Consider the following 15,065-nt stretch of genomic DNA (forward strand, 5'->3'; position numbering starts at 1 on the left):
ACTCCACCTCCTCACGTGCGATTAGTTCAAGATGGTGCTCAGGTCGCATCTGACCAAGACGAGGGTGAGTGTTTTTTTCTCGGGATGGATGCGAACGTTGTTCTCTGGAGCCGGCGAATCATATGACAAGAAATGAAAAATGAAAATCGCTTATTGTCATGAGTAGGCTTCAATGAAGTTACTGTGAAAAGCCCCTAGTCGCCACATTCCGGCGCCTGTTCGGGGAGGCTGGTACGGGAATCGAACCCTGCTGCTGGCCTGCTTGGTCTGCTTTAAAAGCCAGCGATTTAGCTCAGCGAGCTAAACCAGCCCCTATCCACATGGCCGTGGCACTGGGCGGAGTAGGAGATCTCCAGCCAAGCAGAACCCGCCTCCGGACTATTAACAAGATGAAGGCGATAGCATCTGCCTTCGACCCCGTATGACCTCTTCAATTATTTTTTCAGTTATGGGATGTTATTAAGAGCTGATTATGCTATTCTTGCATTGTACCTTTATGTAGTTATTATATAGAGTGGTGTTATTTTATCATGAAAAATTTCTTCAATAAAAATAAAAATTAAAAAGCTATTGTTCACGGAAGCTTCCAGCATTTACAGCGTTATTTTGACTTGTACTCCATTTCCAGAAACGCATTTCATAGAAAAAGACTAGGAATTACTGTTTTTTGGTAATAGTGGATGAAGGCTTGACTCCACTGTATGATGTTTCTCTCACAAATCTTAATTTTTTTTCTTTACAGTCCCTTTCATAAAGCTTTATTTTCATGTATTGGAAGCAAAGTTTTTACAGGCCACAATCAATCAAAAAACGAAAGTAACTAAGAAATAGTTTGTAGAAATAGGTGCACAGCATTCTCGTCAGATGTTTGTCATCTGTTGCGCTCTTTGTTTTTCACAAAGACAATTACGAGTGAGGTATTGAGAGCCCCTTGGCTCAATATCCAACCAATTATTATTGTTTCCATGCTTTCATTTCGTATTGACTGTTAATACAGGTGACACAATTTCTCTCCCTAGATAGTCCATGGAAACAAAGTGGTCTCTTCCATCATAACCACAAGCTGTGAGCAACCTGGAAAGGTATGGGTATAACTAGGTCTGCAACTCACTCACAAACAGACCAAACCCTAAATCAAAGTGATACGCTGCGTTTTAAAGCTAAATACAAGTGTTTCAGTAAGGTTTTTTCTAATTAATTAAAATATAGTACCATTTTTGGCTCACTTCAAACCATGGCAGTTACATTGTCATTACTTGCCCTTTTATTTAAAACAAAATGCCTTCAATTAGCTTTAAAGAAAATCAACATTCACATGAGCAGTACATGGGCATGCCCCTATAAGTTCCTGTCAAAAATTAAAAAACTTAGCAACTTATTTGTTGCATCTAACCTTTCTTATTGGATATATAAATAAATACCATTGTACCTGTAATTTTCAGAAACTGCCAGTTCTTCTGAAAAATAATCTCTCAAGTTTCAGTCATGAAAAGCTGAAGAAAGTAGCATTTGATTTATGGGTCTGTTGGACTAATGATTCAACTAACCTGTTTGGTTCATTTCAAGAGCTTTCACTGTAATGAAGAAATTATTTTTTCAATAGTGAAATGTGAACAAAGTAACCCATGGATTCAAACGCTTTCAGCTTCAGATGCTCATGATTGGCATGTCTGCATGTAGGAGTTACAAGATGAGTCATACCTGAACAAGTATTTGACGCAGCTCCTCAAAGTAAGCTGGGAAGTCTGCTTCCACCTGGAGATCATCAATGGCCAAGAAAGATGCCATGGACTGGATGAGTTCACCAGCAAGATCAATATCCTCTGTTCCAATGGTGACCTGTTTGTAGGAAACAAATATCAATGGAAATAGTCATCAAATGCAGGTATCTTCTGAAATGAGGTCAGGGAATTAGACAATGTTATTTGGCACAATTCTACATTCAATGGCAGCACATATCCAGTCCTCTGCAGAAAGGGGAGTTCTTCATCTTCTCACGCTGGATTAAATCTGGAGCAATGCCCCAGAAAGAGAAAAAAATACATTAAAGAAGCAATTTCCTTGGTTTCCTAAAAATAGTTATGAGCTCAGAATGAGAAAGTCAGCCCATGGTATTCTCACGCCAGAAGGTGGTGGTGAACTGCCTTTTTGAACCGCTACAGTCGATATGGTGTAGGTACATCCACAGTGCTGTTAGGGAGGGAGTTCCAGGATTTTGACCCAGCGACAGTGTAGGAATGGCTGGCATATTTCCAAGTCAGGATGGTGAATGACTTGGAGGGGAACATCCAGGCGCTGGTGTTCCTGTGTACCTGCTGCGCTTGTCCTTCTAGATGGCAGTGGTGATGTGGAAGGTGATGTCTAAGGAGCATTAGCGAGTTCCTGCAATGCATCTTGTAGATGGTACACACTGCTGCTACTCTTCATAGGATGTTGGAGGGAGTGAATGTTTGCGGATGAGATGCCAATAAAGCAGCTGCTTTGTCCTGGATGATGTCAAGCTTCTTGAGTATTGTTGGAGCTGCAGTCATCCAGGCAAGTGGAGAGTATTCCAATACACTCCTGATTTGTAGATGGTGGACAGGTTTTAGGGAGTCAAGAAGTGAGTTACTTGCCACAGGAATCCTAGCCTCTGACTTTCTCTTAAAGCACAGTATTTGTATGGTTAGTCCAGTTCAGTTTCTGGTCAATGGTAGCCCCATAAATGTTGAGAGTGGGGGAATTCATTGAATGTCACAGAGCGATGGTTAGATTCTCTGTTGTTGGAGATGGTCATTGCCTGGCACTTGTGTAGCGCAAATGCTACTTGTCACTTGTCAGTCCAAGCCTGGATATTGTCCAGGCCTTGCTGCATTTAAACATGGGACTGCTTTAGCACCTGAGGAGTCAGAAATGGTGATGGACACTGCATAATTATCACTGAACATCCCCATTTATGACCCTTATGATGGAAGGAAGGTCATTGATGAAACAGCCGATGATGGTTGAATACTACCCTGTGGAATTCCTATCATTAAATTGTTCAGCCATGACTATATCCATCAATGTCAACCTTGATTTAGTAACAAGCCAGGCTTAGATAGAATAAAAACAGAAAATGCTGGATAAACTCAGCAGGTCTGGCAGCATCTGCGGAGAGAGAAATAGAGTTAACAATCAGAGTCCACATGGCTCTTCTTCATTTCTGCAGAAGAGTCAACTGGACTCAGAACGGTAACTGTTTCTCTCGCCACAGCCAGACCTACTGAGTTTATGCAGCATTTTCTGTTTTTATTTCAGTTGCCAACATCCTCAGTATTTAGTTTTTTCTAGACTTAGATAAATGTTCTATTATTGTTAGATTAACTAACAGTAATCATAATACAATCAAATGTAACAATAAATTTGAAAAGGAGAATGTAACATGGTTACGAAGATCCTAGACCTTGGTACGGTTAACTTTAATTGCATCAAAAACAGACTGAAAACTAATGAAAACTGTTATTAGGTAAAACTATAGAGGAACAGTCGGGGCTTTTCAGACACAAATTTAGCTTGAGGATCCGTACATAACCCTAAAGGATAACAGTTCAACTTTCCAAATATGTAGATATGTAGTTCAGGAGTATTGCCAGAAAAGGTAGTAATACATGCAATTAGTGGTGAGAGAAGTCACATGCCACCATATAAGGGAAGTTTAGAGAGTCTGGTGAAAAGTGGTGGTGGGAATAATAGAAAAATCACCCTTTTCAGGGGTACACTTTTTCCTGGGTAATCATATAGCTGGATCACAGGTGGAAGTGATGCCTACTGTGGTTGAAAAGTTGATGGAAAGTTAAACAACTGAGTTAGTTGCAAGAAGCATATTCAGGGGTGCTTCCTGATTGTGTAGTGACAAGATCACAAAGCCACAGATTGAGACAGGATGAAGAGACTCGGGGTGTACCAATAGGGAGGCTGAAGTTCAGTTATCAGAAACCATGTTTGATCAGAGAGCGAGGAGTTAACCAAATGTTTTAGCGGATATGGACTACTAAAAGAAATCCAGTCAGATCAGGGATCCAATTTTATGTCAAAGTTATTCAAGGAAGTTATGTGAAGATGCCGGCATGGGACTGGGGTGGGCGCAGTAAGAAGTCTTACAACACCAGTTAATGCCCAACAGGTTTGTTTCAAATCATTAGCTTTCCGAATGCAGGGGCTGGTTTAGCTCACAAGGCTAAATCGCTGGCTTTTAAAGCAGACCAAGCAGGCCAGCAGCACGGTTCAATTCCCGGACCAGCCTCCCCGGACAGGCGCTGGAATGTGGCGACTAGGGGCTTTTCACAGTAACTTCATTGAAGCCTACTCGTGACAATAAGCGATTTTCATTTCATTTCATTTCATTTCATCAGCTGAGTGACAAAGTCAATGATGCAAGATGATACTTTGAATGCGAGTCTTTACAGGTCCAGATTGTACGACTGGAGAGAGGGATAATCATTAGAGGTGTGAATTATCTCAAGCCAGGACAGTTGGTAGGATTTCGTAAACCCAGGCCAGATGGTGGGGGATGAATGTAATGAGACATGAATCCAAGGTTCCGGTTGTGGTCGTACTCATGCGTGCGGAACTTGGCTATCAGTTTCTGCTCGGCGATTCTGCGTTGTCGCGCATCCTGAAGGCCGCCTTGGAGAACGCTTAGCCGAAGATCAGAGGCTGAATGCCCTTGACTGCTGAAGTGTTCCCCCACTGGAAGGTAACATTCATGCCTGGCAACTGTCGCACGATGTCCGTTCATCCGTTGTCGCAATGTCTGCATGATCTCGGCAATGTGCCACACTTCAGGACATCCTTTCCTGCAGCGTATGAGGTAGACAACGTAGGCTGAGTCGCACGAGTATGTACCATGTACCTGGTGGGAGGTGTTTTCACGTGTAACGGTGGTACCCATGTCGATGATCTCGCACTCTTGTAGAGATTGCTATGGCAGGGTTGTGTGGTGTCATGGTCGCTTTTCTGAAGGCTGGGTAATTTGCTGCAAACAATGGTCTGTTTGATGTTGCGCGGTTGTTTGAAGGCAGATAGTGGAGGTGTGGGGATGGCCTTGGCAAGATGTTCATCTTTATCGATGACGTGTTGAAGGCTGCGAAGAAGGTGTCATAGTTTCTCCGCTCCGGGGAAGTACTGGACGACATTGTCAGTTGTGTCCTGTGTTTGTCTTCTGAGGAGGTCGGTGCGGTATTTTGCTGTAGCGTGTTGGAACTGTCGATCGATGAGTCGAGTGCCATATCCCGTTCTTACGAAGGCGTCTTCCACCGTCTGTAGATGTCTGTTACGTTCCTCCTTGTCTGAGCAGATTCTGTGTATATGGAGGGCTTGTCCATAGGGGATAGCTTCTTTAATGTGTTTAGGGTAGAAGCTGGAGAAGTGGACCATCGTGAGGTTATCTGTGGACTTGCATAAAGCATAGTGCTGAGGTGACTGTCCTTGATGGTGATGCGTGTGTTCACAAATGCAACCAATTCTGGAGAGTAGTCCATGGTGAGTCTGATGGTGGGATGGAACTTAGTGATGTCATCGTGTAGTCATTTCAGTGATTCTTTACCGTGGGTCCAAAGGAAGTTATGAATAACTTAGGAATAAAGCAATTTAACTTAACTGTAAACATCCAGAATCAAAAGGAAAGATGGCATCAAATTTTAAAGACCAAATAGAGGGGCTGTAGTCAGGATTATCCAGAGGATTGGGATAAAGGAATTCCATTTGTACTATTTGCAATTAGGGATGCACCCAATGAACCAACTAAATTAAATCAATTTGAATTGAGTTTTGGTCAAGAGGCAAGAGGACCACTTAAATTGGTCAGAGAGAAATTGGTGAGTCAGCGTTCGGGACTATGTTGTTGGACTATGTGTCAAACTTTAAGGAGAGATTAACTAGGACTAGTGAGTTGGCCAGGAAGTTTTAAAAATTGTTAGAGCATGTGATGAAAAAAGAGGTGGGAAAGAAATCAAAAATTCTTTGTTTTGTTAGTGGGGAGAAAGTGTTAGTATCTTTACCAATGGTAGGTGAGCCATTAAAAGCAAGATTTTGTGGGCCCTATCAAATTGAAAGCAAATTGAGCGAGGTGAATTATTTGATAAGAACACCACATAGAAGGAAAATTCACCAAGTGGGTCATGTTAATGAAAAATGAAAAATGCTTATTGTCACGAGTAGGCTTCAATGAAGTTACTGTGAAAAGCCCCTAGTCGCCACATTCCGGCGCCTGTCCGGGGAGGCTGGTACGGGAATCGAACCGTGCTGCTGGCCTGCTTGGTCTGCTTTAAAAGCCTGCGATTTAGCCTTGTGAGCTAAACCAGCCCCTTGTGTTCAGCCCCTAATATGTTCAAAAGGTATTTTGATAAAGGAGGTGTTAGTCCATAGAACAGATTGGAACCATAGAATTCTAGCAATGCAAAAGGAGACCATTCAACCCATCAGGTCTGCACCAACCTTTAAAGAGAACTCTACTGAGGCTCATTTCCATGCCCTAGCGCCATAAACTCACCTAACCTGCACATCCTTGTATACCAAAGGGCAATTTTTAGCATGGTCAATCCACCTAACTTACACATCTTTGGACTGTGGGAGGAAACAGGAGCACCCGGAGGAAACCCACACAGACACGGGGAGAAAGTCGAAACGCCACATAGACAGTGACCCAAGGCCGGAATTGAACCCAGGTCCCTGGTGCTGTGAGGAAGCAGTGCTACCACTGTGCCGCTTCTAACTCAGGGAGAAGAGATAAATGCAGATGATTCTGAATTTGACATTCCTCGAATTAGACTGGATAATGAAGAAGTGATAAGAAATTGGGATAAATGCCGAGTTACCTTCTGGAAGAAAATCAAAATGACCTAAAAGTTATTACAGCCACATAGAGCTAAATGTGGGAATCAATTGGAAGTTCAAAGGTAATTATACATGACGTGGATGTAGGAAATGCTACTCTAATTAAGCACCATCCATACAGGCTCAATCCACAAAGGTACAGGTACAAAAAAGTTTGAAAGCATGCTGAAGAATAATATCATCGAAGTGTGTTGCAGTGATTGGAGCTCACCTATTGTTTTTTTAAAGGTATTTTTATTCTCCTTTTTCACATTTTCTCCCATATTTGCACCCACCAACAATAAACAATAAGCAGTAACGAATATCATGTCAATCCCCATAACAACAACAATCCTATCCTCCCATCAACCCCCAAACAACTGCCCACAAGTTAACAAATAAAAAAAGGAATCAGGAATCACCCATAGTCGCCATTAACACATACAGTTCCCCTCCCCAACTAATGTTCGATGTTATCCAATTCTTGAAAGTGCATAATGAATAACGACCATAAATTGTAGAACCTCACCATCCTTCCCCTCAGTTCAAACGTAACCTTCTCAAGAGTCAAGAATTCCAACAGGTCGCCCCACCACGCCAGGGCACAGGGTGGAGAGGATGCTCTCCACCCCAACAGGATCCGCGTTCGAGCGATCAACAAGGCGAAGGCTACAACATCTGCCTCCGCACCCGTTTCCAACCCCAGCTGGTCTAACACCCCGAATATGGCCTCCCGAGGGCCCGGGTCCAGTTTCACGTGCATCACTTTAGAAACCTCCTTCCAGTAATCCTCCAGCTTTGGACAGGACCAAATCATTGAACGTGATTTGCGGGGCCTCCCCTGTAAAATTCACACACATATTCTACCCCCTCAAAGAGCCGGCTCATCCTCACCCTTGTGAGGTGTGCTCTATGTACCACCTTCAGCTGTATCAGCCCCAACCTCGCGCACGAGGTGGAGGCATTCACTCTCCGGAGCACTTCACACTAGAACCCCTCCTCCATACCCTCTCCCAACTCTTTAAATAGACTTCCTCCCACTTTGCTTTGATCCCTTCCAATGATGCGTTCGCCTCTTCCAAAATAGCCCGTAAACAGCCGACAATACCCCCTTCTCCCCTGTCGTCAGCACCTCCTCCAGCAATGTGGAGGCCGGCTCCACCAGAAAGCTCTGTATCTCCTTCCTGAATCTCGAACCTGCATGTATCTAAACATTTCCCCCTGCTCCAGCCCATACTTCGCTCCCAGCTCCTTCAACCCAGCAAACCGGCCCCCAAGAAACAGATTTTTAGTGTCTTAATCCCTTTCTCCGCCCATTTCCGAAAATTTCCGACCCACTTCCCTGGCTCAAATCTGTGGCTCCCCCGAATTCACCATTTCCCTTGACCCTGTCCCCAATACGAAGTGTTGGCGAAACTACCTCCAAATTTTCAATGAAGCTATCATTACCGGACTCCGAGTATTTCCCCGAGGCCATCGGGAGCGGGGAGCTCACCTATTGTGATGGTATAAAAGCCGGATGGAACACAATGATTGTATGTGGAAAAGTCAACAGTTAGGAAGTCAGAATCATATCCTATTCTCGTTAGGAAGACAGTGTTGAAAAGGTGGGACAAGCGAATTTTATTACCAAACCTGACTTACTTAAAGGATATGAAAAGTACCTTTATCAGACAGGGAAAAGGAAGTTTCGGCTTTTTTATTTAGTAAATATTTTTATTAAGGATTTTTTATGTTATACAAAACAAAGGTAAAACAACAGAAAAGAAAAAGAAAAAGAGAAAATGTATGTACACACATCGGTTGTGTTTTGCTATTTATATCAGTTGCGGCTTCTTGTTTTGCATTCTCCAGTAGGTGCTTATTTTCACCTGGGTCCCCAACCTTCCTCTCACCCTTTTCCTCTTGACCCCTCTCCTCTTTTAATTGTTTGGCGTGCCCTATTACCTCTTCAGCTCCCATATCTTGTTCCTGTTTTGTTGGCGTGGCGCCATGCATCTTGTTATTTGCTGAGCCTGGTTGGTCTCCGTGTTTCTTTGTTCCCTCCCCCCGCTTTCCCTTTCGTTGGCATTCGTTGTTGTGTCGTGGCTTTCAGCTCCCTCTGGCTTACTAACTGTTGGCTGCAAACAGGTCTTGAAAAACTGAGTGAATGGCTCCCACGTTTTGTGGAAGCCTTCTTCCGACCCCCGGATTGTGAAGTTGATTTTCTCCAACTGGAGAAGTTCTGATAGCTTGGACAGCAAATGTACAGCTTTGGATGGTGCTGCTGATCACCAGCTGAGCAGGATTCTCCGGCGGGCAATTAGGGAGGCAAGGCAAGGGTGCCGGCCCTTCTCCCCATGAAGTGATAAGGCGGTTCTGAAACCCCGAAGACTGCCACTCTCGCGCACGGCTCCACCCTCATCCCCACCACCTTGGACATTGCCTCAAAGAAGGCTGTCCAGAACCCAACAAGTCTGGGGCAAGATCAGAACATGTGGGCGTGGTTGACCGGGCCTCCTTGGCATCGTTCGCATTTATCCTCCACCTACAGGCAGGACCTGCTTATTCGGGTTCTAGTTAAGTCGGCTCTGTGTACCACTTTCAACTGCATTAGGCCTTGCGCAAGTGGAGGTGGAGTTGACCCTATGCAGTGCTTTTCTCCAGAGTCCCCACCCTATTTCAAACCTTAGGTCCTCCTCCCATTTTTCCCTCGTCTCATCCAATTGTGTGTGAGACCTTCCCAGTAGTCGCCCATACAGGTCGCCGCAGTTCCCCCTTCTTAAGATGTCCACATCCAGTAGGTCCTCTGGCAACATCCTTGTTTCCCTATGAAGTTTATGACCTTCATTTATTTTAGCTCATTCCCCCTATCAGCTGGAACTTCTCTGTTAGTTCCTCGAGTGTTGCCAGTCTATTGTCTGTGTAGAAGTCCAGAACTGTCAGTGTCCCTCCATCCTGTCTCCCCTTTTTGATGTTGGCATCCATTCTCGATGGCGTGAACCAGTGGCATTGCAGATGTGGTCCTTAATGGACATTTTGATTCGTCCGAAGTCCTATCGCAGTTGGTTCCACGACCACGGAGGGTTGCTATCACCACTGGGCTTGTTGAGTATTTGTTCGGTGGGGTTGGGAGTGCAGTGTGGCCAGGGCCGGGAAGGAGGTCCCCATGCAGGAGCCCACCTCCATTCGTACCCACTTGGCTTCTGGCTCTTTTATCCACCCTTTTACTCTCACCGCAGTTGAGGTCAATGGTAATATTACAGGTTTGGGGGTGCTAGCCATCCCATGGTTCTCGTTCTCTGCAGCACCTCTTTGGGGATCCTTGAGGTCCCCCCCACACACACACGCACACACACACACCCCGTAAGTGGGGAAAGGTTATTTCCTCTGTATGGAAGATTAACGAGGGAGACCATCATGGCCACCAAGAGATTAAAGTTAAGTGAAATTTCTCTACATGATGAGTATTAGAGCACAGATTGCTTTGCCATGAGGTACAAGTGGAGAACAGGTCATTGCATCTTTTAAGAGATAGATAGACAATTGAAGTCGAGGAAGATACTGCGATGAATGTAGGAATTTCAGATATATTGTATTGTATGTATTTGATGCAGTAAGGGTTAAAAGCCTGGGTTAGTGTGTGTGTGTGTGACTGCTGCAGTCATGTTTTAAAAGAATCCTGGTTTGAAAGATTTAGGGAGCAACAGGTGCAGTTAAAGCATCGCAAAGGCTTGGCCAAATGGATTTTTGTTTGGATTAAGAGGGTTCCCTGTGGAATATTTACTTCGGGACCTTTGTGTTCAGTTAATAAGGTGATGTAACTAATGGGAGGAGCTGGAGTACCAGACATTTTAGCAGAGATTGTTCATTTGGTTTCTGAAAGTCAAACCATGAAGAGAATTTCCGAAGTCGTCAGGTAGAGATCCTGCATTGTTCTGACAGGATTCAGATCTATGTCTTAAAACAGTTTTACTTAAGCAAGTATGCCTGGGTCTGTTAACTGTATTTAAAAGTGGATTGGGTACTGAGATAGGGCTGTTGTTTGAATGGAACTATAGATAACAGTTGAGGGTTACTGTGTCACTGCATTGTTGAAGTGACCCCTTCAGCTATTTTTATTGTGTGATGTTAAAGATATTTCAATACCATGATAGTAATAAAGTTTGTTTTATATATGTTTTGGGGGCAACACGGTAGCATGGTGGTTAGCATAAATGCTTCACAGCTCCAGCGTCCCAGGTTCGATTCCCGGCTGGGTCACTGTCTGTGCGGAGTCTGCACGTCCTCCCCGTGTGTGCGTGGGTTTTCTCCGGGTGCTCCGGTTTCCTCCCACAGTCCAAAGATGTGCGGGTTAGGTAGATTGGCCATGCTAAATTGCCCGTAGTGTCCTTAAAAAGTAAGGTTAAGGGGGGGGGGGGGGTTGTTGGGTTACGGGTATAGGGTGGATACGTGGGTTTGAGTAGGGTGATCATGGCTCAGCACAACATCGAGGGCCGAAGGGCCTGTTCTGTGCTGTACTGTTCTATGTTTTATATCATATCCCTATTTTGCATGAAATCGCTCCTGGAGCAAGGTATCCTATCCCCGCAATCTTATAAAATTAAAATTAAATATTGGGGCTTCTGTTCAGTATTCGAGCCACTGTTAGGGTCTGGTCTGGGATCGTAATAAAATTGAACTATAAAGAAGACAGCAAGGCAGTGAATTAGTCTGGAATACTCTAGCAAAGGCAATACATTAACATGATGAGCTAAATGGCCTCCTTCTGTTCTATGAACATCTATAGGTCTGTTGCTGTGTTTGTAAAATCACCCTTTTCCAAGTCAGTTTAGTGAATTAATTTTACCTCTCCATTTGTATCCATTTTAATATTCAGCTGTCCACCATCTCTCAGAGATGTGAAGCAGACTTCCAGTGGCATACTGGGACATTCAATGTCTTCAGGCACAAGGAAGCTTTGATTCATCCACATCACAACCTGTAAAGAGGACGACAAACGAGACACAGGGGTAATCTCAGTAATCACATTCAGATAGCCCACTCTACATTATGAAAAAATGTGTTTTTTTATTCATTCATGGAATGTGGGTACCGCTTGCTGGAGCAGCAATGGTTGCCCATCCCTAATTGCCCTTGAACTGAGTGGCTTGCAAAGCCATTTGAGGGGGAAGTTCAGTGGATCTGGCATCACATACAGGCCAGACCAGGTAAGGGTGGAAGATTTCCTTCCCGAAGGGGGATTGGTGAACCAGATGGGTTTTATAAAAATCGACAATTGTTTCATGGTCATCGCTAAGACTTCTAATTCCAAATTTTCAATTGAATTCAAATTTCACCATTCAAACCTGGGTCCCCAGAGCATTACTCTGGGTCCCTGGATTACTAACCCAGTTACAACACCACTATGCCACTACCTCCTGCAACCACAATCAGCCTGTTTCATATGTACTATAAAGGAAGTGTCAACTTGGCAAACATCATAAACCAGCTCTCGGCACACAACTGCAAAACCACCACTGGTACAGCTAAACCATCTTCCATCATTTGGCCATCTGTGTCATCCAATCTCTCTATTGAAGAATGAAAATAAAGCAGCACAGTTTCATTGGATAGAATTTTACGGACCCCCATCAGACAGTTTGCAGATGCTGTGGCCCATAAAATTCAGAGTGGCCTTCTCACCTACCACTGAGCTATCAGAAATTTTACCGGTGCAGGCTACGACCTAAGGCAGCACCACTGGAGGTCTTTAAGTGGCTAGCTATTGGCTACTTAGGGTGCACTTCTGGTCCAGCTGCATTTTTGAGGCCAGTAGGAAGATGAAGTGTGTATCTGGTAGGTTAGCCTGCTTGGAGTCACTGGACCTCTATCCTGTCGGGCCACACCCCCAAGGACTGCCCTGACCCCGACCCCGTGGTATTTCCTTCTCCTTGCAGGCCTCTCCGATGCAACCTCCACACCCCACTCCTCCTAATCACTATTTCAAACATTTCCCATTGATGTTCTATCTCCTTGTTAAATCAAATCCATTCTCATCCCCTCAAAATTAGCTTTTCCCCAATTTACTACAATGGTCTTATTTAAGTCTCTCAATTATTATTTTAAACCTAATCAGGTTATGATCACTGTTGCCTAGGTATTCCCCTATTTTTACTTCTCTTATCTGCTCTGGTTCACTGAATCACTGCTGGATCTAGTACTGTTAAAAGCAATATGTTAGAAAGCAAATATCACAGTAAAAAATGCTTTAGAGGGGTGATATTACTGGAAATACAAGTTACAGGAAACCTGATATTGTGTGTCTCAGAGCCTTATTACTTGATCATAGTAAGTAAATTAATAATGAGGAAATATTCAAGGTATGTGCAGTAGCTATAGTGAAAAGTGCACCTCAGTTGTAAGGAAGGCCACACATTGCTGGAGAAAGAAAGACTTTTGTTTATGTTGCACTTTTCATGATCACTGGGTGTCTCAAAGTGCTTTACAGTCAATTAAGTACTTTTTGAAGTGTGGTCACTGTTATAGGCTGATGTTGAAGGTACAATGGTTCTAGTACAGTACCTGCAGTTATTCTACAGTTATTGAAGCATTAAAGAGGAGGATGTTCTAAGCAAGGAGTCTATCTCATAGACGGTGTTATACTCGGTGCCTCTACTAAAGCGTACCTAGAACATAATGTCCATGTATTTTAATAATTCCATGATAATACTATGTAATTAAACATGGTTAGTATTTGGACCTTTGCAAATGTAGAGCAAATCAAAAGTGTAATCAGATTGCAGGGACTTGTGTCCTAATAGACCTCTCATTAACCTTTGGCCCTCAAGCTAATCAAATTCTTATCATGTACATTAATGTATGTAACTTGGCTCCATACAGATCGTCACTGTTCGCACCCTCAGTGATTAAGATTATATTTGCTGCATTATCTCAGATCACCTAGATTATAACCACTCACATCCCAGCCTGAAAGGCCAGAAACGCAGGTGGCACTGAAGTCTTGCGAAATTTAACAGCTGGACCTCATTCTAATTTTCATTCTCTGTTTTCTGCTTCGCAGCTGGTCAGATTGAAAGTCTGTCTGACTGTTGAGTGGGAAGGCATATACTGGAAAGCCACAACTAAGGAATGGAAAAGAAGAAAGGTGGGGCAGGTGGGATTGGTGGTGGGGAGGTTTAAATTCTACCCCTTAAGCATTATTAGAGTGTTTCCGTGGTATGGGCACTTCCCATTCACATTTCGTACTCTCTCCCTTGCCCTATCTCAGTACTGATTGTGATCTTCAACTTCAGTTTGGCGCTCATTACTCTCTCCCCATCTTTCTGATGGATCCTCAACCCACTTTTTGCAAGGATTTAAAAGCTTAGCAATTTTTAGCCAGTTTTAGCTATTCCTACAGCATTCAAAGATCACATGCTGGGCAACACTTAATTATTATTCATCCTGAATTACCTCAATGTCATTCAGCTTTAGCGCCCTGGTCTCTGGCCTTTTACCTAGGTTTCTAGATCAATAATGAAATAACCATACGATACGCGTGACAATCAAGAAGCATTATGACTCACCCTTTGTACACGATCACTGACTGTGAAGGTGACGTAACTCTGAGGCTCAGAAGCAGTCCCTGGAGTGTGTCGGGCATACATTGAGAATCGAGGCAGCTGCCTTGTCAGCTCGAACACGTGGAACTGCATGCTAAATAGAAATATCACAATACATCCACTTCCATTCACACATCTCCATGTTTTCTTCGCTCATCAAGTTCAACAAAATAGTTTTACAGCCACATTTACTCAGTTGAATTCCTGTATAATTCAAGAGATCATACAGATGTTGGTTCACTGACCGGCCTCTCAGAGCTGCTCCTCAGAGTACAGTGATCGGTTCTCATGTTACTAATTAATGTTCTGTGCTTTACATCCTTACAGAAACGTTGAGCAGTTTGCCAGCTTACTATTTGAACATTAACGACTGTCCTGCTTTGGGTGAGGCAGCAATGCAATGAGTTGCAGTATAAGGGATAGAGACATAAGAACAGGTATATGATTTCAACCCAAAATAGAGAAAATATACATCATTTCACCCATCTCAACAACATACAATGCAGTAGTTTGAAGTGCATTGAACATTCATCTTGTGAATTACTAGCCACCGACACACATCTCAAAAAACACAAATTAATTCATACATAACAACATCAGACCATTTAACCCACTGAACATTCCATTTTGGGCATGGTAGCTTCATTC

General features: G+C 43.6%; 1 protein-coding gene across 2 annotated transcripts in view; it reads right to left on the minus strand.

Annotated features, from left to right (window-relative positions):
- bbs2 (Bardet-Biedl syndrome 2) overlaps window positions 1-15,065 on the minus strand; it is a 104,974-nt gene that overhangs the window by 22,887 nt on the left and 67,022 nt on the right. For both annotated transcript variants that reach the window (XM_038807029.1, XM_038807028.1), the window contains exons 13-15: window positions 14,382-14,511; window positions 11,663-11,794; window positions 1,702-1,839 (exon numbers count right to left, since the gene is read on the minus strand). In XM_038807029.1, coding sequence (XP_038662957.1) covers window positions 1,702-1,839; window positions 11,663-11,794; window positions 14,382-14,511 — 400 coding nt within the window. The remainder of the gene's footprint in view (window positions 1-1,701; window positions 1,840-11,662; window positions 11,795-14,381; window positions 14,512-15,065) is intronic.

This window comes from Scyliorhinus canicula, chromosome 9 (assembly GCF_902713615.1).
Source record: "Scyliorhinus canicula chromosome 9, sScyCan1.1, whole genome shotgun sequence".
Taxonomy (NCBI): Eukaryota; Metazoa; Chordata; class Chondrichthyes; order Carcharhiniformes; family Scyliorhinidae; genus Scyliorhinus; species Scyliorhinus canicula.